Source organism: Helicoverpa zea, chromosome 10 (genome assembly GCF_022581195.2).
Source record: "Helicoverpa zea isolate HzStark_Cry1AcR chromosome 10, ilHelZeax1.1, whole genome shotgun sequence".
Taxonomy (NCBI): domain Eukaryota; kingdom Metazoa; phylum Arthropoda; class Insecta; order Lepidoptera; family Noctuidae; genus Helicoverpa; species Helicoverpa zea.
This window is the reverse complement of record NC_061461.1, coordinates 3228680-3251334: the sequence shown is the minus strand read 5'-3', so window position 1 is coordinate 3251334 and position 22655 is coordinate 3228680. Positions and strand designations below refer to the sequence as shown.

At 37.3% G+C, this 22655-nt stretch overlaps 1 protein-coding gene across 9 annotated transcripts in view; it reads left to right on the top strand.

The window, feature by feature from the left end:
* LOC124633922 (sporozoite surface protein 2-like) overlaps positions 1 to 22655 on the top strand; it is a 41686-nt gene that overhangs the window by 5345 nt on the left and 13686 nt on the right. For 7 of the 9 annotated variants that reach the window (XR_006984802.1, XR_006984801.1, XR_006984804.1 and 4 more), the window contains one exon: positions 17181 to 17241. The exons of 1 other annotated variant lie outside the window; for it this stretch is intronic. Coding sequence is in view for 1 of the 8 variants with exons in the window: in XM_047169295.1 (XP_047025251.1) it covers positions 19067 to 19250 (184 nt within the window). In the remaining 7 variants the exon portion in view is untranslated. Of the gene's footprint in view, positions 1 to 17180; positions 17242 to 18880; positions 19251 to 22655 lie in introns of those variants that run through there. One more of the 9 variants, XM_047169295.1, reaches the window with a different exon arrangement.

The window sequence follows — 22655 nt, the reverse complement described above, 5'->3', positions numbered from 1 at the left end:
ATATGAGGTAAGAACGGCACGGAATAAATCTTTTGAGGAAATGAAGTATGAAGTCGTTCTCAAGTGCCTGAAATAGTTTTCAATTCATTGCGTTCACATCCAGATACTTATTACTTCTTTGAAGATCAAAAATCAACTGCAGATCTAGGTAGTTCGTTTGATACTTACTAACCGTCTTTTCCGTAGATAAAAAATTGCAAAGGAATAATTTGCTACGAGCGTGCCTTTGGCAGAGTTAGCAGCAATGCTCAAAGGTTCCAACCTTCGTTCAAACGTTAGCAACTCCTTAAAATCAGTAAAGCATTAAGCCAACTATTGTGAGCCTTTAAATAGTCAGACTTTTTGTTGCGACGTACATTTTTCATCTGGATTTAACTGCTACAGAAAAGTAAATGGAATAATATGTAGTACGTAGATTTTATACTTAGCTCTAATGTTTCCTTAATTGGTCTTTTTTAAACCTGACGTCTTTGAACTAATTATATAAATCAAAACATTTTGATAACTTTGGTATTCAAGGGCTCTCACGTGGAAACAACCTTTTACCATGGGTTTATGTACCGGACTTTCATATGAAATGAAAACATGAAATATGAAATAGCCAAACAAAGTAATCTCATTAAGTAAAGTTATAATCTATCACATCACATAAAGGATCTCATGATTGTATCAAAATAATTTGGTAGACGATACCCACGTCAATGTCACACAAAGATGTATTTATTTATAGCTCCCTCCAAAAATTTGGGCAACTACAATAATGAGAAAAGATAAAATTAGAATCGTTTTAGTCCTAGATTTGACGTCAGAGAAATAATTATATGCGATATAGCTTACCTGCTGATAGAGTAAAAAGTTGCTTTGATCTTGGAGGTATGCTTTATCCCACGAAATCAGGTGAGTTACACCTGTGGAAGCAATCAATGTAAATGCACATTGTATGCATAAGCTCGAGCGCTCAATAGTGGTTAAGTCACCGAGTCATACAATAACAATGTGAAAGCACATTTACACACAAATAAGTACAGCTCAGCCGCTTTCATGAGATAAAACATCTATAACCTTCCACAACCTTTTCTCCGGTAAAGTCCTGACCACACCTAATAAAACGAACTTGTATTTTATAACTTGGCAACCCTGCTTTTAAGCCGTGCCCAAGGCGCTCGTTTGAAAACTAAGTTACAAGACTTATAATGGAAAGGGCTAGGTTAAATAGAAAAACGGTGGCCCCTGTCCTACAAAATTACGATGCGTCACAACTAAAAGATTTTCACTTAGACAAAGTTTCAATGGACTTGTTAAGTTCGGGGATTTAATACTTTTCCTTGATTTTAACGGCCGGAGGAATTTTAAGTAGGTGTAGGTTTTAATTCATGTATCGGCCTGGATCTGAAATTTTATTTGAATGGCTTTGGAGAGGTCTACAAAACCATTCTAAAACATGTCTTTTATCTAACTACTTCTGTTCTATGGCCTACTGTTTAACTATTGTGTCTGTATCGTGGACAGCGAAGTGGTTAAGTATAAAAACATCAAAAATGAATGTAAGAATAAGTTGTTAGACCCGGACGCAAGCTAATCATTAATTAAAACTACTCCATGCTTATTTGTTACTATATACCTAAGTAAGATTTATTGCAAAGTCTTGACTTTATTTAAACTAAGTTCGATTTAAGTAGATATGTACCTATGTACATGGAAAGCTGACATTAAACGTAGAAACGTATATAAGTATATACTTTGAGAAGAAAACTTACCTAGTTTTTCACGACCTTTCTCAAAAAGATTAAAATGAACCAGTATCTTTGAAAGGTTGTGAACAAGAATAAATACTTTACAAATAGCTATAAATGGAATGAAAGAATTCGCATTTTAAAATCTATTTTTTATTCACTATGAAATAAAAGTCTTAAGACACACTTTAACTAACTAGGTATCTTTTATTTGATTCAAGTTTGTGATTCGAGCAACCTGAATAAATAAAAGTTTTTTCAATTTCATTTGTTTCAGCATGTTTTAAATCACCAACCCAGACAATCAATTCTTCACTTTGTTAAAAAGTAATTCATTCCACTATGTACCTAAGTACTTAATGGCAGACTTGCAGCCATAATGATTGTTGAATTAAGTACCTATTTTCTACAACATCGAAAATGTGTTAACAGACTTAACAAAATAAACAAAGAAAGTCCACATCAAATTGATAAATTCTATGTACTAACCTACTATAGTTCGGCCATTCAGAGAATGCGTTCCTGACACGTCGCGATTGAACTGACGACGTAACTACATTCATTGATTATTGATATAATAATGTTGTTTTAATGCTCCTCAATTGTTAAAACGGTAAACAACCAGCAAAAATATTTTTATCGTAACTGCAACGCCATTGCAAAGTTACGTCGTCAGTTCAATCGCGACGTGTCAGGAACGCATTCTCTGAATGGCCGAACTATAAACATTTATCTAAGCCCCAGATTTCGCTGCGGTCAGAATTCTCGCAAAAAGCTAGAAAATTGAATGTTCGCTAGATCTTTGTGGGTTAGAACCGGCTTTGTGGCTAGATACAAATAATGTTAAGTATCAGATTCACACGTAGAATGTGAACGACCGACTCATATCTTATTCATGAGCGGAGCGAGCTACCGATGTCCATACGATCCATACCTATGTGCGTTGTACCGTATTATGGAAGCTACGGAACCACGGAGTAAGAAAAGATGAGGAGATGCCATAATGCAGATAGGTCAGGTGCCGTCTAGGTCAAATTTAGTGGAAATGACCAAAACGATAATTTACGGTTGAACTAACGAGCGTTCTGGTTCTTTGAATCTGTCAACGATTTTTAATACTACGAAATATTATCGGGTCCAAAGAAGGCGTGTAAGGACGAACACATTAACGTTCCTCGCCCCCTTGCACACCCTCATTTTGGCACCTCCGCTAGTCATTTTGTTCTCCATGTATGGAATACATCGGGTAGTTGAAGGAACTCGGGAAGCTTTTAGTCAGTGAGTCTGACGCTCCTTTGCAGCAAGATTTGATCATCCGTTAGAAGTATGTAAGTACCTTGACTTTAAACTGATCAAGATGCTTATACGTAAAAGGTGTATAGATCCGCAGAATTAACATCATGTAGATTGTGGGTAAATACCTTTCATAGCTTTAGGTACTTTAACGAATCAGAGTACTCCCACATAGACGCTCAAGTTTTTCTTCTTACATTATCTTAACCTATGATTTCCGAAGTCGATGGTTCATTAATATTCAGGTAAATATTTTATTGTTAAAAGTAGTTTAAATTAAATGTTTTTTTTTTTTTTTTAATTTATTCAATATAATTATTCAAAGCTAAGCTCAAAGCTTTCTGCTGAATAGTAGATTTTATATTTTTTATTTCTTCACGTTCCGGTCGTCTATGTACACAGTACAAGTAACAGTCCTTTATCCTTCAGCCTTTTAAGAGTACATAGTGAAGGGTCAGTACTTATCGTAAACCCTACTGGCACAGTTGCCTTTATATAGACTTGGCTAGCTCTTCTAATGTGGGGGCAAAACATTTTTCTGTATTTTTCTTTAGCTATGACAACTTCATTCGCTTTTTTTTTTAAATAAAGATTACCTATATAAAGTTATGTATGTTACTGCAATAATAATATTTCTGAGATATGTAACGATTATGATATCTGCCTACATTTATTACAAAGCTTCTTAATTAATTGTTAAAACTGAATATTAATATCCATAGCAAACAAAAAAACGGTTCCGTCTAGAAGAGAGGGAACCTTTTTTTTGTTAAGTTGTTTTTGTTTGCTTATTTATACCTTAAAGGCTCCGAAATTACTATGCCGATTTGTAATTTTTTCACTGTTGAAAAGGTACACTTCTCTAGTACATAACATAGGCTACATATAAGTGATCCAGGAACGGGCAGTAGTTTCCACGAGACGCGGGTGAAACCGCGGGACATCAGCTAGCTATTAAGAAATAAAATCTAAGTACGTTTTTTTTACTTACGAGTACTTACACCCTTTTTGTCTCTGACTTCGTACCTACTTGAAAAAGTAATCTCAAATCAAGTAATAAATCGTCTTGAAATCGATACAACGGTAATGTCCGACTTCGATTCATTAATAACGTTAACGCAATCACGTCACTAGTAAAGTCAGTCAAGTGTATTTACGATAGTCCTTACTAAGTATTTACCCGAATTGGGTAGACAATTAATTCTTTATGAGAACGAAAATCGTTTTTCCTATAATTAAGCTTTTGCTTAAGTATGTCACGAATATGTTTCTTGTTGAATAAAAAATTTTAGATTACATTTTACTGTGCAGGTAACAAAGTGCATAAACACTGTAACCTGACACAAAATCAAAATCGATTCAGCCGTTTCCACGTGCAGAAGTAAGAAACATACTCATAAACTCATAATCTTTCGCCTATTCTGCATTGGAAAAATTTACATTGCAAGTAACTATTACTTAAAGCTACATATGCAATTATGTTTAAAGAAGTTTTTGGAATAACAAAGGATCAATTCAATCGCAATACTCTATCATAAGTATTGTATACAGTATTTTCAAATCTATATCGATAACATAACTCTATAGACTCAGGTCGTCGATGCACGTCATTTCTCATGCATAAGATTCGATATTGCTTGCAACGTAGCGCAATTGTCTAGAGAAATCCACGCCTTCAATATCTGTATAAACTTACCTATTTGTAACTTGACTTAGGGCTGTTTTCAATATTCAATCTATCTTATGATTTGGTTACTAGAGATAGGAATTTGACATTACTTACTGTTACAGCCTTTTTATCGTCCCACTGCTGAGCACAGGCCTCCTCTCACACAGAGAGGGATTTAGCGTTAATCACCACGCTTGCTCAATGCGGGTTGGTGATTTCAGACTTTTTAGTCCAGGATTCCACAAGATGTTTTCCGTCACCTTTTTATCAGCCATTGGTGTCAAAGATATACTTAGAAAGTACATACAAACTTAGAAGTAGGTAGCATTGCTACTTGCCTGACCTGGAATCGAACCCGCGCACTCATACTCGAGAGGTTGGTTCTTTACCCACTAGGCCACTACGACTTCCCTACTTGACATTACGTGTATGGGGTTAATGACAAAATTCCAATTTTAGTACGCAAAACCACAGATACCTAGATAGAATACTGGAAACGGCCGTTGGTCAGGTAAAACTTGGTTCTCACAGGCCTATATGTTTTCAGAGATGGCACGTACCTAAAACATAACACTACAAAATTGAAACCATGCTTTTATTAAAACATTGTCTACCATTCAAGAAGACATTGTTACTTAGTCGTATTATAAGCATTGGCAATTTTGAACCGTGTCATGCAGCCAGTAAGTGAGTGACAAATGCACAAAGGAGGTCTGTGTCATGACGTTAATGGATGATCAGAGTCGTTTGATTGCCTACAATTGATGAGTAACAGTGATACAATTGGCTCTTACAGATAAATTGACAAAGTTATTGGTGATTTATGAACTTACGAGGCTTAAATTCCTGGTACAAAATCAAAAGAAGAAAGAAGCATTTGAAAATAGTTTGATTAATCCTACTAATATTATAAACGCGAAAGTTTGTATGTATGGATGTTTGTTACTCTTTCACGCAAAAACTACTGAATGGATTTTAATGAAACTTTACAATAATATAGCTTATACATCAGAATAACACATAGGCTACAATTTGTAAACATATTGTTCGAAATTCTAAACCTGCGCAGACGAAGTCGCGGTCACCAGCTAGTAGGTAATAAAGGTGACTTTTTTTTCCTATGGGCCTTTTGAAGTGCCAAATAGTTTGTAGACATATAATAAAGCCCATACAGAAACTGAATATTAAAACCTAAGGGAAAACGCAAACCTTCTTGGTAGTCGCAGTGAAAAAACCTCCCTTCAAAGCATTCAAATACTTGACCAGTAGCTAGTAAAAAAACCTGTTCCTAAATATTAGTTCCGACAAACAGACCGTTCCGAATATCTGTCAATGATTTATTTAAACAATAATGTTGGGTGATACATCAGCTGTTATTTATTAGCGTAATATACGCGGTGACCTTTCCATTAGGTCCTACGGATGATTGATAGTGCCGTGGATTGGAAAATTAAAGGAGTATTACGTCTGTTTCGCTAATTAATGCTGTAGTTTTATTCATTGGAATTTGCTCTTATTTTCTGACGAGGTTTTGACGTTTGAGACGGATGAGTAGTTATCGTACCGTAAGTATATAAAACTGTTAACAATGTAGATTACAAAACTTTAAAAGAGAACCTAAAGAATCTTACACCATTTTACAACAATATTATGCCTTAATGGCATGACGCGCTCGAGTGATTTAGGTCAGAAAAAAAACCTATTTGATTTAACTAAATGCGCCAAGTACCTTAAAAGAGCCACTTAAAAAAGATATATTGTGAAATCAAAGTTGAAAATTACTGAATAAACAAAAGAAAACAATATAAATGATATACAAGTCCCAATAAAGTTTTCGTAAATGTAAATCGACATGCCCCCTTTACACGCTCTGTTGTCTTTCACTCTTTGTTCTAAAGGTCGGCAGAACTTAAAGTTAGGTGCACTTTGCCCTTAAAAATTGCAAAAGCAATTATTTACTGCCTTTTCTATATAAAATATTGAATAGAAAGGTCACACGAGTTCTTTTGTTAGTAAGTACTCACTTCTGGTTGAAAAAGTAATTTTTAATGTCAAGTTTTCCAGTATTTGATGTATGGTTCTAAACTGGACGACATTAAAAAAAAACATGACTTTCCGGTTATGGTATACCTATTTTATACGCCCTTTCTCCTCAATACAGCGAGTATTCGTTATCTTAAAGTAACCGAAGAAACATAATACATAATAGTAACTTTAAAATAACATTGAAGGCAAATTGTCTATTGTTACAAGTTATTGTGCAAACGACACGAAAGAGAAAACAAATAATATTATGGACATTTCTATTCCTTTTTAATGCACAATCCTTCACCACTCTATCTCATCTCCAAGTCTGTTAGGGTTAGGGGGAAACTCACCTCTGGGCCGCGGCCCAGATTACACGGTATAATAACAGTCGGGAAAACTGGTCCGAATGTGCGGGCCAAATTACTATGTGAAAAAAGTGACGGAGGTAAGTCGACCCATTGGGACTTAATTTCATAAAATCCGAAACCGGGTAAACCCAAGTACGTGTTACATAATGGTCTAGTTTAGTTCACTACGAACCGTATTTCAGCATTTCAGTGCAAAGGTTTCCTAAAAATTCAGACATATTTTAGGCAAACTCATACGTGATGTTTGTCTTTCCATTTTTTTTTTTTTTTTTTTTTTTTATGACATTGTTGGGAGCGGAATAATTTATTTCATCCGCTTTAAGGTGAGTTTTAGTAAATGTGAGGTTTGTGTTTGTGAACTTTTTCATATTCCGTAAGCGGGATAATGTTTGCACTTCAAACACTACACAATATCCTACACTATCACTACAAAATATCGGATAGTTTTATGTAAATAATAATGGTAGATGTAATGTCTCTGGGACCCCTGTGCCCGAAATAGGTGGCCATTTTTTTTTTTTAATTTAATATTTAAAAATGTATTTATTTCTCAACATATTATTATGTTGTGTGAGAAATAAATAAATGAACAACCATGGTAGATGTAATATTATAGAACGATATTCAATCTAAGATCAGAAGATCGCAAGTCATTTGCATGTTTGAATCCAGTCTTTTTTATTTTGAACTACTTTTTCTTTAGCGATGAGTAATCATCAGACATGATCCCTTCCTAGTTAACCTTTTACTGGTTTATTGAATTATTACATTTGCTCAATGTTCAATATGGATAATTCTATCTACTCTGCTACAATGTCTGCATTCTCGGAATTCTGTAGTTTACCGTAATTGGATTAGTAGATACGTAGGTAATAATATTGTTTGCAGAAGCAGCAATTAATTTATGTATATTCCTTTCATTCGATTCCAGGAAATTGTGAGGACATCTGCGATACAATGAAGAGGGCTGGTATTAATTACATCTCTGTTACCCGATCTAATTAATGAAGGTTAAAATAAAACATCTCACTTGAGACTTAAGGAGGTTCTTATCTTGGTAATATACTTTTTATGTGCCGTAAACAGGGTTTTTTAGAAGAATTGCTTCTGTTGAGGTTTTTAAGGGGATTTTCAATGCCCATCTTTTTTTAACTATACTTACCTTCCAGGTCCAACCAGTAACAATGCAACTTTTCTAAGTTTTTATGTACTTTCTATGTATCTCTTGGACATTAGCTGATTAAAGGTGAAGGGCAATAACTCGAGGAAACCTAGACATAGAATCTGATATCACCAACTAGCATTGAGCAAGCGTGGTGATTATAACTCAATCCTTCTCTGTGAGAAAAGGCCTGTGCCCAGCAGTGGGGCGATAAAAAAGGCTGATAATGACTTGGTTTCTACATCCAGTCCGAACACACAACCATTGTTTAATACATCACGACAAAAACACCCCCATCACCACACATTCAAATACATTTAATGAGGAATTGAAAGCACTTTAACGTCTTTCTGAATATTATAAGGAAGCGTAGTAGCACCCTCATTTCTAGCCATTTGCTATGCTGTAATGCCTTGGGAGCTCGATAGGCACGTCAATTTTTGCATCGGAACGTCGCTCGTCGTCTGGCCGGCGTTTATCGAAATTCCATCACGTTTCCAGGTACGAGTGAAGGTACCTGTGCAAATGGAGAAATGTATGAAGACTCGTAATGGTCGTAATTGCTTTGTGAGATCGCGTCTTAATATGTGTTTTGTTCGTGGAGTGAGTGAAGGGTTGCACCTTGGACTTTTAGTATGAAGAGGGTTAATTGGCATCTGTCTTTGCGATAAAGGTGACGATCATGAGATGGTAGGTTTCACATTAGTTTATATCGTGTTCATTGAAGACCGTTAACTATTACTTATTACTTAATTGGGGCATATTTTAAACCACCAAAATACACTACACTACATAGTCCGACTAATTCCGATACAACACGAAGAAGTTACCCACCTTTAAGCACGTTAAAGTTCACAAGGCTGATTTGAAACACGTCTCCAAGTTGTTATCAAGTCCCAAAAGTAGGCAGCTGTTGCTTTGCCACTAGGGACGAATATATCTACCATCTTGAATTAGAACCCTGAATTTAATTAATATTACCCATCGAATAAGGTAGAAAGCTGAAGTTTAGCTCTTAACAACTTTAGGGTAAGTCAATTTGCATTTAAAAAGTTAAGGGTTGTACGGTATTGGATGTTAATTTTCAATTTGGAACCCGATAATAGTTTGCGTCTTTCGTGATGTTTGAGAATTCAGTTTGGATTTTCTTGTTGTTTGTGTTTGGAGATATTGAACTAATGAGTTCAATGAGTTCATTTGTCGGCAGTTTGCTTTCCATGTTGCACTATCTATGTGAGTACATATTGCCATTAGTGTATTTTTTTATTTCAGATTCCGCTTATTCAGTATACTTTAATGTAGTAGCTATTACATTATCAAACACTATTCACTCTCTCTGTTTATTTTTTTCAATTTGAAATTACGGAGCTTGTTATTTACCCCAAAAGAAGGGATCAACTCTCGCACCGATCATCATAGAGATACATCTATTATCAACATGTATCATGATTGCATAGGGATTGCAATCATGATACGCAGTCGCAATAAGCACTCCATGTCATACGATAGACCTGTAGTGTGACGAGTGACGAGGTAGTTTTTGATCGATCATCACAGGAGGTGACATTCTATCGATGTGACATGTTGTATGGTACGTTCACAATGAATATCCATATAGGACTTGACACAGTACGACAAACTGTTCGAAAACCTGCGGAAAAGTTAATTTTGTTCTAAATTTTTCTTTGTATTCTTAAACTTAAATACAATCTTCTTCATTCTTTCTTATTTGAAGTTGTATTCTTCCTTATTTTTCTAAAGACGTGTATTCGATTAAATTTTTCCATAAATAGATTTAGCAAATTTTTACTTTATATCGTTTTCGAAGTCACTGTCTCAGGATACTCCCAAGTTTATGAATAGAAGTGTCGAATTGCGCACATCTTCCTTTTTTGGAGGTCTCTTAAAATATCGAGATACAACCAGTTTTACAGATAAAACAAATGCCTAAACAGTGTCATGTAACCTAGAAGGTAGGAAATCGTAAAACTTGGCCCATTTACCTAGAATGGTGCTATTCCGACCCAAATGTACATGTAAGAACAAACTTCTTTATTCCCTAAAGTACGGGGAAAACATCCGCAAATGCTGTGATTCGTACGATTGATTTGTGTGATTTTGAAAGGTTATTTTTATGTGGCCGAATATTAGATCGCTTTGCCGTTTATGTATATGTAATGAATGTTGATAATTGATAGCATATTTGGATTCATGTTTTTGTCACATAAAAATTATAGAAGCTTCCCTAAGCATTTTTTTTAATGTTATCGAACTTTTTACTTTAGGTACCAATTATTGCCCTTAACAAATATTAAAATTTCTCGCACATAAAACAATAAAAATTGAACAATACATCACAGCAAACATGTACCTACATATATTTCGCGATCGAAAGACTATAAGAATTTAATAAACAAGATGAGCACGCACAAAACATTTTCACACACGTGCGAAGACATAAGCCGCATGATATACGAAGTACATTTACTTTCAAGATAAAGTGGAGTTAACCATTTGAACGAAACTTACGTGATATATTCGCTCAACATTCATAAATAGGTGAGACTTTGACCCAATAAGAAATATCCCAGGGAGTTAGCGAAGTCACGTTTCCACTGACAGTCTAGAATAGATGATTAATATAGGAGTCTGCTTAGTTTGTCTGATGCATGCATGCATGTACCTACATATTTTATTAGGAAGGCGAGAACAATTAGGCTGCGTTTATTGAAATAGGAGGCAGGGAACGGGAAGAATTGCTTAAAGGCGAGGTCATAAGTTGCTTATAAAAGTTACGCACAGCCGTTCAGTCTACTAAGAGCCTGAACGAGACACATACAAGCTCAGTACCTACATGTATTGGTGTAGTTCAGCACATAGTATTTGCAAAACAAATTTGCTGCCTACCATGTTGGTGGATTCCGGCCTTTAGAACAATGCCCTTTACGGTGGTCTACTCATATTTGTGTTAGCATTAGCCGAATTAAGAAAGTCTTTATCACAACTCTTACCACCTTGCTTTCTAAAGTCTAAATGAACAAAATAAAAAGTGCCTTGGAAGTTTTACATACTTGTATGTGCAAAAATGAAGGACTTTTTCATCGTGTCGTTTCAATTTGGGTGTTTTCATAATTTAGTAGCTCGTGACGTACATACTTCATACCTCACGGTGCGAGATGACGAAATTGCTTACGACGCGTCTTCATACACCGGTTGCGCGGAATTAGGTACCGGAGCTTATTTCCAGGTATGATGTCGTAAGTTTGGGACTTTTTATTGTATTAAAATTTTAATGCGTGTGTGAAACCGCTTTGAATTAAAAATCGATTGTAAAATCTTGTTTGTAATTTTTTTTTCTTCATCTGATGATATTATTAAATATATATGAGTTGCTGAAACATCACAGGTTGTTGTACCTTTTGTCCAAAATAAATTTATAAGCACTCGCGAAAACTAAAATAAATAATATGAATGAGCTGGCAGTTACAGAAACGCATAGAAGACGCCCAAACGAAAATTCATTTCTACTTCACAAGAGAGACTAGTGTGTCAATGAACCGCCCGTGTCGCGGATAGTCCACAAAATCCAATAAAGTTAGAACTGACGACCGACTCGTATCAACAGCCGGACATCCCGTATACAGAGACACGTTTGCATAAAACAAAAACCCGTATGTACCGCGACTATATTTTTACACACTTCAACATTTTTCAATTCCGGAAAGCCATGTTAGATTCGGTGTACATGAGGAAAAACTACAAAAAAATCTGTATGCGATACTCAACCTTAACTCAGCGGTATAAAGTATAATTTTGAGTGGAGTAAATATTTTATAGTGACGGGGTAAACTGAACATTTATTGTGATATTTTTGCTTTATAGCTCGATGATTTATACATGGATGTCATGACAATATCTAATAATGATGGTCATTTGTAAAACAGATAAAATAAACAATGTACGTCGTTTTGACGGTAACGGAAGGCAGTCATAAAATAATAGAATTGGGTATACAATGTAAGAAATATTATGGTACTGGGTATCGCAACGATTTTGATGGATTATGAAATCTTATTGGACTGCGGATGTATGGATGCCAAAAAATGGGCTTGTATGTGCATTTATATAAATAAAAATAATTGTTGCCTGAAGAATGGTGAAATGATATTTTGAAGTATTTAGCAATTCAGAAAATATGTCCAGCAATATTACCGCCACATAGAGAATGAAAGATAGCAATCAAAAGAAATACCAATTACCAACCTGCAATACTGAAAATGATAGCGAAACCGCACACCAAAACCTCAATTAATCACGAAAAATCCACGTCAAAAATATAAATTAAAAGGCAAAATAGGACGTAACGAATTACGTTTCAAAAATTTCCATTTACCACCATTCATTACCGGCAATTCGGAATTTCGAGAATTTGCTAATTAAACGAATAGTCCAGATTCCGTTAATTTGGTCATTTATCAGTGCTATAAATCTGAACCAGGCCTTACTTTTCACATTATCAAGTTTAATCATTTCCGGAGTCGGCTGAAACAAGCGAACCGTTTTGGCCGGTAATTCATTCATTTATTAAGAGTTTAATGTAACTTCTTTGGGTTAAGACCGCTGTTAATTATGATGTAATATTAAGTTTGTTTAAAATAGTGGCTTATGCCTTTTGAATATGTTGGTATGTAGAAATATGTAGGCATGTAGGTATGGTTGAGTATGTCACTAATATTGTGAAAAAATCGAACTCACGCTACAATCGCTCTTGCGGCCACTGAATCCAAAAGTTAAACTAGTTTATGACATTATTAGCATTGTTTAAATTTGTATTTATTTTTGTTTAAGTGCTCAATGAAAATGACAATAGTCGAAGAGAAAAATAAGTGTAATTAACAACCTAAACCCAAACCCAAATAAGTGTATTTACAAAGGTAAACATAAAGATAGACATAAACTATAAAAAGTTGAAGAAATTATAATTTCTAAATGCCTTAAAGTAAAGGGACACAATTTCTGGCTTTTATTAGGACTGTTGTGTGCGTAAATAATAAATATTTACAAAGAACAAAGGTCATAACTTTGTCAAAGTTTCACAGGGAATTCGTCATGTCATACAAAGAAAAAAGAGACATACATTATGTCATGTCATGTATAGTGCCTCTTTTTGTACAATGTAAGTCAAAATGTGTATTACTTCCATTACAAACCTAACTACTATTATACTTCCTACTATTGCGTCGCGTCGGACTGAAGTGTATGTAAATCAACTAAGTATAATTTTAGAATAGATAAAAATGTTCGAAAAGTAAAATATTCTCTCTGATATTGAGATATTTAAAGATAAAATAATTTATGTTGCTGAATATACAGTTATTTACTGTCTACATGTCTTGTATACCTACCCATTTTAATTTCTCAGGTATGTTGCAAAGTATTTCTTTATTTTTCTTTTTTTCGGGATATTGAACTCCAAACATAATTTTCATTGTAACTCTGGTTTTGGTGACACAGTCTTATTTTTCGAGAATTTCTAACTACACTATCACAAAGGTAATAAATCTTATACCCACCTATATTATTATTTCATTATATTAATTTACTAGCTGTTGCCCGCGACTTCGTCTGCGTGGGCAATTTGGAATTGTCAAAATACTACTTATGCCGTAGCGTAGGTGTATTCTTTTACATAACAGTATAATTAGGATTACCACTTAGCAGCAGCACGGGTTGATCAATCAAGGTGGTGTCGACGATTTGTGACTATTTATCTAAACAAATGAAGTAAAGTTTGTGACGTTGTGGAAATCTCTGGATCTAGTCAACCGATTTGGAAAATTATTACGTAATTCTCACAGAAAACAAAGGTCTGACAAAGTTGTCATTTGTACATTTTCTGCAGCAGCTGCGACAAATCAGGAGCCAGAAAGTCTGTCAAACAGTTTTACTTACCATGGATAACGCGGTGTCTAGTTCACTGGGTTGAAGAGATCAGATAGGCACTCCAAGTAAACATTGGTACTCAAAAAGATTCGGTTTGACTGGAAGCCAACACCCACACAATTGAGGAATAGCTGGGTGGATGATGACTGAGTCATCAGGCAAGCGCATAGTTTCACTACTTGTATTTCGGGGATTTTCTGTGCACTCACTCACTATGTTATGTTGGAATTCCACCGAAATGTTTGCATTAGTTCACGATCACGCAAAGTATACGTCCGAGAGAGTAAGTCCAATTCGTGTGTTGGCACTTGAAGCCTGCAGTTCTTCCAAGATTTTCAAAATGTACGCTCGCAATTTGTCATTTCTTGGTAGAGCCAGCAGATCAGAAGAAACATAAGTGCTGTGTATACTGCGCGTCACTACTGCACAACGGTAAAATTTCGTCTTTATAAATAGCACAAACGTTCGCTCTCTTGCGGAGGACGTTTAAATACCATATTATGTGTCACACGTAGGTAAACAGGACAACAGTAGGTATATTATCATCGAACCGCTTTCAAAGATCTGATGAGCGAACAGACCAGAACTGACTTGATCGCCTCGAGAAAATCAGAGCTCTATGAAGCGATCATTCGCTTTGGTTCCTACTGTTATTGTGGTTTCTGAAAATGTATTCAATTAACCAACGATGAATATAATTCTTAGCAGGCCGACTCTTTTGACTTCTCGAAAATCATAACGTTGGTTTTTGTGCAATGCACAAACTGAAATTCGATATATTACACATTCGATATTCACACTTCTACAGAATTGATATTAAAAGGTTTGACAACGGGCTATAGTAGCGTAGTTAAACTAACTGAAACAATGTTAGTGATCCTTCAATAAAGTTAGAGAAGCGGGTGTGCATGATGAACATTAAGAGTTGGTAAATACGTGATGAAGATGACCTAATTCATTACTATTCTAATTTGTTCATGCACCACAAAACTCAAGTTAAGGTGGAGAAAAGGATTACCAAGCTCCCAAAGGCCTGGGCATTTGCAACACGTTGCATGGCATCCTGGAAAGTTACGTAATTCTCAGCCATCAGTTTGAGCAGCGTGAGGGAGTGTCAGGCTTTGGCCCTAGTGGGCCTCACAGGGGTTTGCTGAATCTCCTTGAGGGGCGCGTGAAATAACGGGTCTCCCAGAAGCCGGAAGGTCGATGACCCACTCAAAACTAATCGCTCACGCCTACGGTGGCCGGGAGTCGTCTCTCGACATCCGGCTTTCGTGGTGTCTTACCGCAGTGGCTGGGATGAGAGTTGGGAATTTTCAGTCGCTCCGCCGCCTCATTCTTTGTCATCCCATTTCTTCTCGCTCCAGATCATGGTTTAAACCGGGGCCGGGTGCGATAGGTCGCACAGTCCGCACAGTGGTGACACCCGGGCGCCACCTCCATGAGATCAGAGTTGGGAATGTATGTTTGCAAAAACTAATAGAACATTTAGCGAAAACACGTTTGATAGTAATTCTGTCTTTGTAACTGAATAATATCAATGATAATAAACGTGTGACTGTGACTGTTCGTAATTGTGAACGGTGTATTTGTGATATAATTCTTAGCTCGTTGATTTGTGATCAGAAGTTGAAAGCAAGTATGTCTCTGGCCTGCGACGCGTAATTTGTACGTTTTCAGAACGAACGAACTCTTGTCTTCTGTTGACATCTTGTTGACGTATTGTGACAGGTAGTTATAACCATTGATGTTAATTTTAGAAGTGACACAATGTGTTTCGGTCGTATTTTGCCTACATTCTTCATTACTCAAAAAGTGTATTAAAACCAGGAACTTATTTTTAAGGATGTTTGAATATTAATTACAATGTTTTTTTTTATAATAATAAAATCTTAGACTCGCAATGCACTTTCAGTGTGATGCATGTTTGTTATTGGATGAAATGAATGGATATTCATGTTTATGAGAGGTATAGCTTATATTATGTCAGAACAACATATGTAGAGTTTTTAAGAATGTGGGGAAGTTCATAATTTCTTCATGACGTGGGTGCCGCTTCCCATGGGAACTACTGCCCGCACCGGGATAAAATATACCCTATGTTACTCGCAGATAATGTAACTTTCTAATGGTGAAAGAATTATAAAAATGTCCCTGACGATGCGCTGATATTTCTTGTAGTGTTTTTATAGTAGCGAAATACACACGTCGTCATATATTTTTTTCTTGAAAGTAAGAACATACCATGACAAAGTGAAGTCTGTTTTCATTGTCTGTTTGCTGGGGAGTTTGTTCCACCACTTCTTCTTCCCAGCAAAAACACATAGGAAGTGGTGAAGGGCGGGCGTTTTGGGGGCTGTCTTTTGTAGATTTGACGTTCAAAAAGTGCTGATTTTCAGCCTACTTTGAATAAATGACTTTTGATTTTGATTTTGATTTTGATTGATATTTTACCTACTACCAGTTTTATGGCACATCTGTTTCTGCATGATTTTCTTCATCTATAATTTTAGGATATCATTTCTTTAAATTCAGTTTTTTGCTCAAGTTACTTATAAAAGCGTTATTTTCTATGTAAAGATTGATAATAGGCCGATAAACTTACAAAGTTCAACATTCAAATATGTGTCATTATTGCGCCCGCTGTTGCAGAAACGTTAACAGAAATTATAGTTCATTGCTCATCCCCCGTAGGTGATAGCGTGATAATATATATCCTATATGTTGAACTGGCCCCCAGGTAATATTCATGCAAAATTTGATTTAAATCTATGCAGTACTTTTCGAGTTCAGTGAGACCAAACATACAGACAAACAGACAAACAGACAAACAGACAAAAATTCTAAAAACTATATATTTGGGTTCAGAATCGATAATAGATCACCCCCCAAGTATTCTTTTAAAAAAATATTCAATGTACAGTTTTGACTTTCCTATCATTTTATTATATGTATAGATTTACTCTTCATTATCTGTTTGACAGGCTGATGATTGCAGCTGTCCACAGCTGTTATTAGTGTCCAGTGAAATATGAAGTTTATCGTGTACGTATAATTTGGTGATTTGCTTCTAACTATATGCCTTAGATAATCCAAACTAATATTATAAATGCGAAAGTAACTCTGTCTGTCTGTCTGTCTGTCTGTCTGTCTGTCTTTTTTTCACGCCTAAACTACTGAACCGATTTGTGTGAAATTTGGTACAGACATAGTTTGAAACTTGAGAAAGGACATAGGATAGTTTTTATTACAAAAAAAAATAAAATAAAATTATTCCGGACATATAGCGCCATCTATTGATCAAATCAAAAATCTGCTGGTAGTCACTATTCCACGCGAACGAAGTTGCGGGCAAAAGCTAGTAAATAATACTTGTTTACTTGTGTCAGTGTTCAAACATTGTTTTATGCCATTTTTCTCCTAAGTATATTAGTGTCTGTACATAATATAAAAGAGTTTATAGGTATATGTAGTAATAGAAAGTTTGTAAGGACGTATGTAGCTATGTATGTTCGTAACTGTTTTACGCAAAAACTACTGGATGGGTTTTGATGAAACTTGGTAGTAATATAGGCCACTCTTTGTCTATGTGTGGAAACGTTTCTCGAGAGGCGAGTAAAAACTCGGGTGTTATAGGTATTTAATAAATATAAATTTATTTTATGCAAACAATAAATTACGAATATTGTTAAAGATTCCAGGAAAACATGTAGCCTACTTCACAAATATTTAATTTATTTACATAATATTTATATACATCTTAAACCTAAAATTTCAAATTACACAATCAAAAACACACAATTTATATAATACATACATATATACAATTATCTATTTACATATGAACAACATCACTACACTAACATGCATACTACCTTAACAGTTGGTCGGGTAAATTTATCGATAGTCGACGGTCGGCATTTTATCGACCTAGCCCTCAGCACTAACACCTATGCAATCGCGATGCGCAAGCGCACTCACACGTACGCCAGTCAGGACCACGCAAAGAGTAAAGTAATATATAGGGAAAAGAGAGCCCACTCACGTGTTATTCTTGCAACCCAATTTGACAATGCGCCATCTTTCTCTAAATTGGCCCCGAACTACCTACATAGCTATAGCTATAAAAATATTATAATTATGCATCATATTCATAACATTTTCTATTAGGGTAAGTAGCACCATATAACTATAACATTGGTTATCGTTATAGTTACATGGTGCTACTTACCCTAATAGAAAATGTCATCGTTAATATAGTAAAAGGTCGAAGGAAAACAAATAATTATTATATATTACTTTTTATTTACGCGTGTATGCGGAATGCAAAAAACCGCCATATTGATATTATTATGATCGGTTTTGTTAAGTTACTTGGAATACTGACACCAGGTCTTTTTAGATGAAATTTGATATTTGTGCTTTTTTAAACCGTATTTAATTTATTCGCCTATTATATCTTTTTTTAAAGTGTCTAATATTTTCCTCATACTTTTCTCTAATTAATATTGCATAAATAATTTTATATTAACAAACAAAATCGATTATAGTGTAGTGCCATCTGTTGGTAATTTAAGGTATCTTTTAGATAGTAAATAGTTTCCGGGCCAAATAAAAGGTGGCGACTCTTCGTTTACTTAGCTGTCAAAATGTACGGAGTGTCCTCCCCCTGGGACCACGCCTCGACGCGGAGCGCTTGTCGCTTTAATATTTCTAACGCTTGCTATCACATGTATGCTTTCCCTATTGTGCCTTCTGTTTAATCTGTATGCAAATTATATGCTGTGAAATAGTGAGTGGATATTTATTCGAGCAACCAACCAACTCGTGCACACATCCAACAACTATACTGGTGACCCCGTGAAGAGCTATGGAAGGGAATACAGCAAAGGAGCCACGAGGCGCGGCAACGTCACCGCTGCCCGGCACTAGTGATGGGGTGATGTCGATCGACCCGAGCAACGTTTTCAAAGTCGGCGTACGAGTGCCTCCGTTTTGGGCTGAAGAGCCGGAAATTTGGTTCGCACAGATCGAGGGACAATTTAGTATAGCAGGTATTACTAGTGACGTTACCAAATTTAATTATGTCATCGGTCATCTCGAAAATCAGTACACCCGAGACATAAAGGACATTTTTTTTGGTATTTATTTATTTTCAAGCATATAATTTACATTTTTAAATATTAAATATAAAAATAAAAAACATTTAAAAATATAAAAAATAGGTTGCCACCGATATCGGGCACAGGGTCCAAGGTACCGGTGGTTAGGGTCCCAGAGACAGAAACCTCCTCACAATACGTGCCGTATCAAGGAGTACTGCCTTCTGAATCAGTCCCTTGATCCAGCCGCCCAACGAGAGCCTCCTGAGGTGTTCGTCGAGGCTCTTGGCTATTAAACCATTGGCCGTAACGACAATCGGCACAACAACAGCCGTGTCGACACTCCACATGGCGACAACCTCGTGCGCTAAGTCGAGATACTTTATTTGTTTCTCTTTCTCAGCTTTCACAAGGTTCTCGTCATGCGGAACGGCGACATCGACTATCATCGCGCGGCGCGCTGATCGATCTATCACCACAATATCAGGCTTATTGGCTACAATAGTCCTGTCAGTGATGATAGATCGATCCCAGTACAACGTGATATGGTCCTTTTCGAGAACTGGGTCGGGCGCATACTTGTAGTACGGTACCTCAAGGTCTACAAGGTTGTATTGCAGAGCAAGCTGCTGGTGGATAATCTTGGCCACTTGGTTATGTCTGTGCAAATATTCACCATTAGCCAAACGAGAACAACCAGATATAATATGTCTGATAGACTCACCCGGATGGTGACATGCCCGACATATGTCAACCGTCCCGTCTTTCACGATATATCTCCGGTAGTTATTCGTAAGGATAACTTCGTCCATAATTGCACATACAAACCCTTCGGTTTCTCCAAACAAGTCACCGAAGCGTAGCCAAGATACGGACGCATTGAAGTCTACATCGGGGCCATGAAGAGCCCCGCAGAAGCGTCCGTGTAGCTGTTTGCTCTGCCATACCTCCTTGCGATCATGGGTAGTTAGTACCACAGGTCTGCGCCAGTTCTCATTTGCCAACGATAGCGGGGTGAGTCCTTTGTCCACTGCTACCATATCACGATGCATACCCACGTCGCTTTTGAGAAGATATTCTCTGAGACTGCACACCTCACGGTTGTGGAGCGTCTTTGCATTTAAAAAGCCTCGGCCTCCACATTTCCGTGGGATGTACAGTCTCATCACCGACGATCGTGGGTGATGCATTCGTTCTGCGGTCAGCAGTGTGCGGACTCTCCTATCCAAGGCATCCAATTCAGTTTGAGTCCATTTGAGTATGCCGAAGGAGTACATCAGGACTGGCATGACCCAACCATTATAGGCGCGAACCTTGTTGCCGCCTGATAAGGAACTTTTTAGGACCTTATTCAGGCGGCCAAAGAAACGCTCCCGTAATGACTGTTTCATGACAGCCACATTGATGCCTAACCCCTCCGCCATACCCAAGTATTTATATGTATCGTTTGCGGAGAGTGATCTCAGGTTTATGGAATCTGAGAGTTGTACTCCCTCAGATTCCACAATTCCCCCTCGCTTTACATGCATGACTGCACATTTGTCCACACCGAACTCCATCCTGATGCAACTACTGAAATTTTCAGTGATCTTCAGTAGCTTCATCAGCTGCAGTTCTGTAGTGGCAAACAGTTTCAGATCATCCATATAAAGCAAATGGGATATAACCTGACCCCCTCTCCGCAAAGGATAGCCCAGCCCCGAACCCTCTAGCAATGTGCTCAAAGGGTTCAAGGCCAGGCAAAACCAAAGTGGACTCAAACTGTCACCCTGGAATATTCCCCGCTCGATCTTAATAGGATCGCCGGTCCCTTCAATTTGTCTACATCCTGGATAGTGAAGAACCGTTCTCCATTGCTCCATACATGACGCAAGAAAGGCGCGTAGAGTTGTATTTATTTTATACAACTCCAGTACCCTCCTAAGCCATGCATGGGGGACCGAGTCGTAGCCCTTCTTATAGTCTATCCAACATGTCGACAAATTCTTTCGGGATCGTCGAACCTGTTGGCTGATGACCATATCAGTGAGGAGCAGCTCCTTAGTAGCACGGGACCCCTTCTTACATCCATTTTGAGAAACTGACATAATTGAATATTTTTCAATATGTTGGTTTATTTTTAATCTCAAAATAGATGTAAGAAGTTTATAGACCGTCGGTAAACAAGTGATCGGTCTATAATTTTTGGGTTCCGCGGTACTGCCTGATTTATGGAGCAGATGGGTAACTCCTGTTGTTAGAAACTGTGGGAGCGACCCGGCTTCTAAGGATGACTGAAACTGTGATGCTAAACAGGGGTGTGAACTTTGCAGCCACTTTAACCAGAAATCGTGCAGTCCATCCGGTCCTGGTGATTTCCAGTTTTGCATCGGACGAACTGCACAGGCTACGTCGGAGGAGGTAATATTGACCTCCTCCATTTCTGGTATTTGTTCACACTTCCGTTCAACATCACATAAAGGACATTATTATTAACCTGCCTGCTGCTAATAAATACGAGAAGCTGAAGACCGAGCTAATCAAGCGACTCACCGCGTCCAATGAGAAGAAAATCAAACAGTTGTTGATGCATGAGGAGCTTGGTGATCGCAAGCCTTCTCAGTTCCTTCGCCACCTAAAAAGCCTGGCAGGTCTTAATGTCCCCGACGATTTCTTGCGGATGATATGGGTTAGCCGCCTACCACATGGCATCCAGACGGTGCTCGCAGGTCAGCCAGTAACAGCTGCTCTTGAAGACTTAGCTGACTTAGCCGATCGAGTGAACGACCTGTCTTCAACATCTCCGAAGGTCGCTGCTATAAGCGATAGTGTCCCTAGCTCCGTCCTGAGTGAACTAACTAGGGAGATTGCTGAGCTTCGTCGACAGTTCCAGCAATTGTCTGCTCGAAACAGCCGTTCACGCTCCGGTTCTACCAGAAACACTCGCAGCAGTTCGAGGCAGCGCTCCCTATCGAACTACAGAAAATTCCCAATCTGCTGGTACCACAACAAGTTCGGAGATAAAGCCAGCAAGTGTACCCCGCCCTGTGACTACCGGTCGGGAAACTCCAAAGGCGGTCGGTAATGGCGACTGACGATTGCCTTTTGTCTGCTAGTGGTCGCCTGTTTGTCACTGACCGATCTTCGAAGACGCAGTTCCTGGTCGACACAGGGAGCGACCTCTGCGTGTTCCCACGGTCAGCGCTTCATGATCGTCGTGCGCGTACGGACTACAGTTTGTGTGCTGCTAACGGGTCTAGCATAGCTACCTACGGCTGTATCAATTTAGATTTAGATTTTGGTTTACGTAGATCTTTCCAATGGCGTTTCATCGTAGCCGATGTAACAAAACCTATAATAGGCGTAAATTTTTTGAAT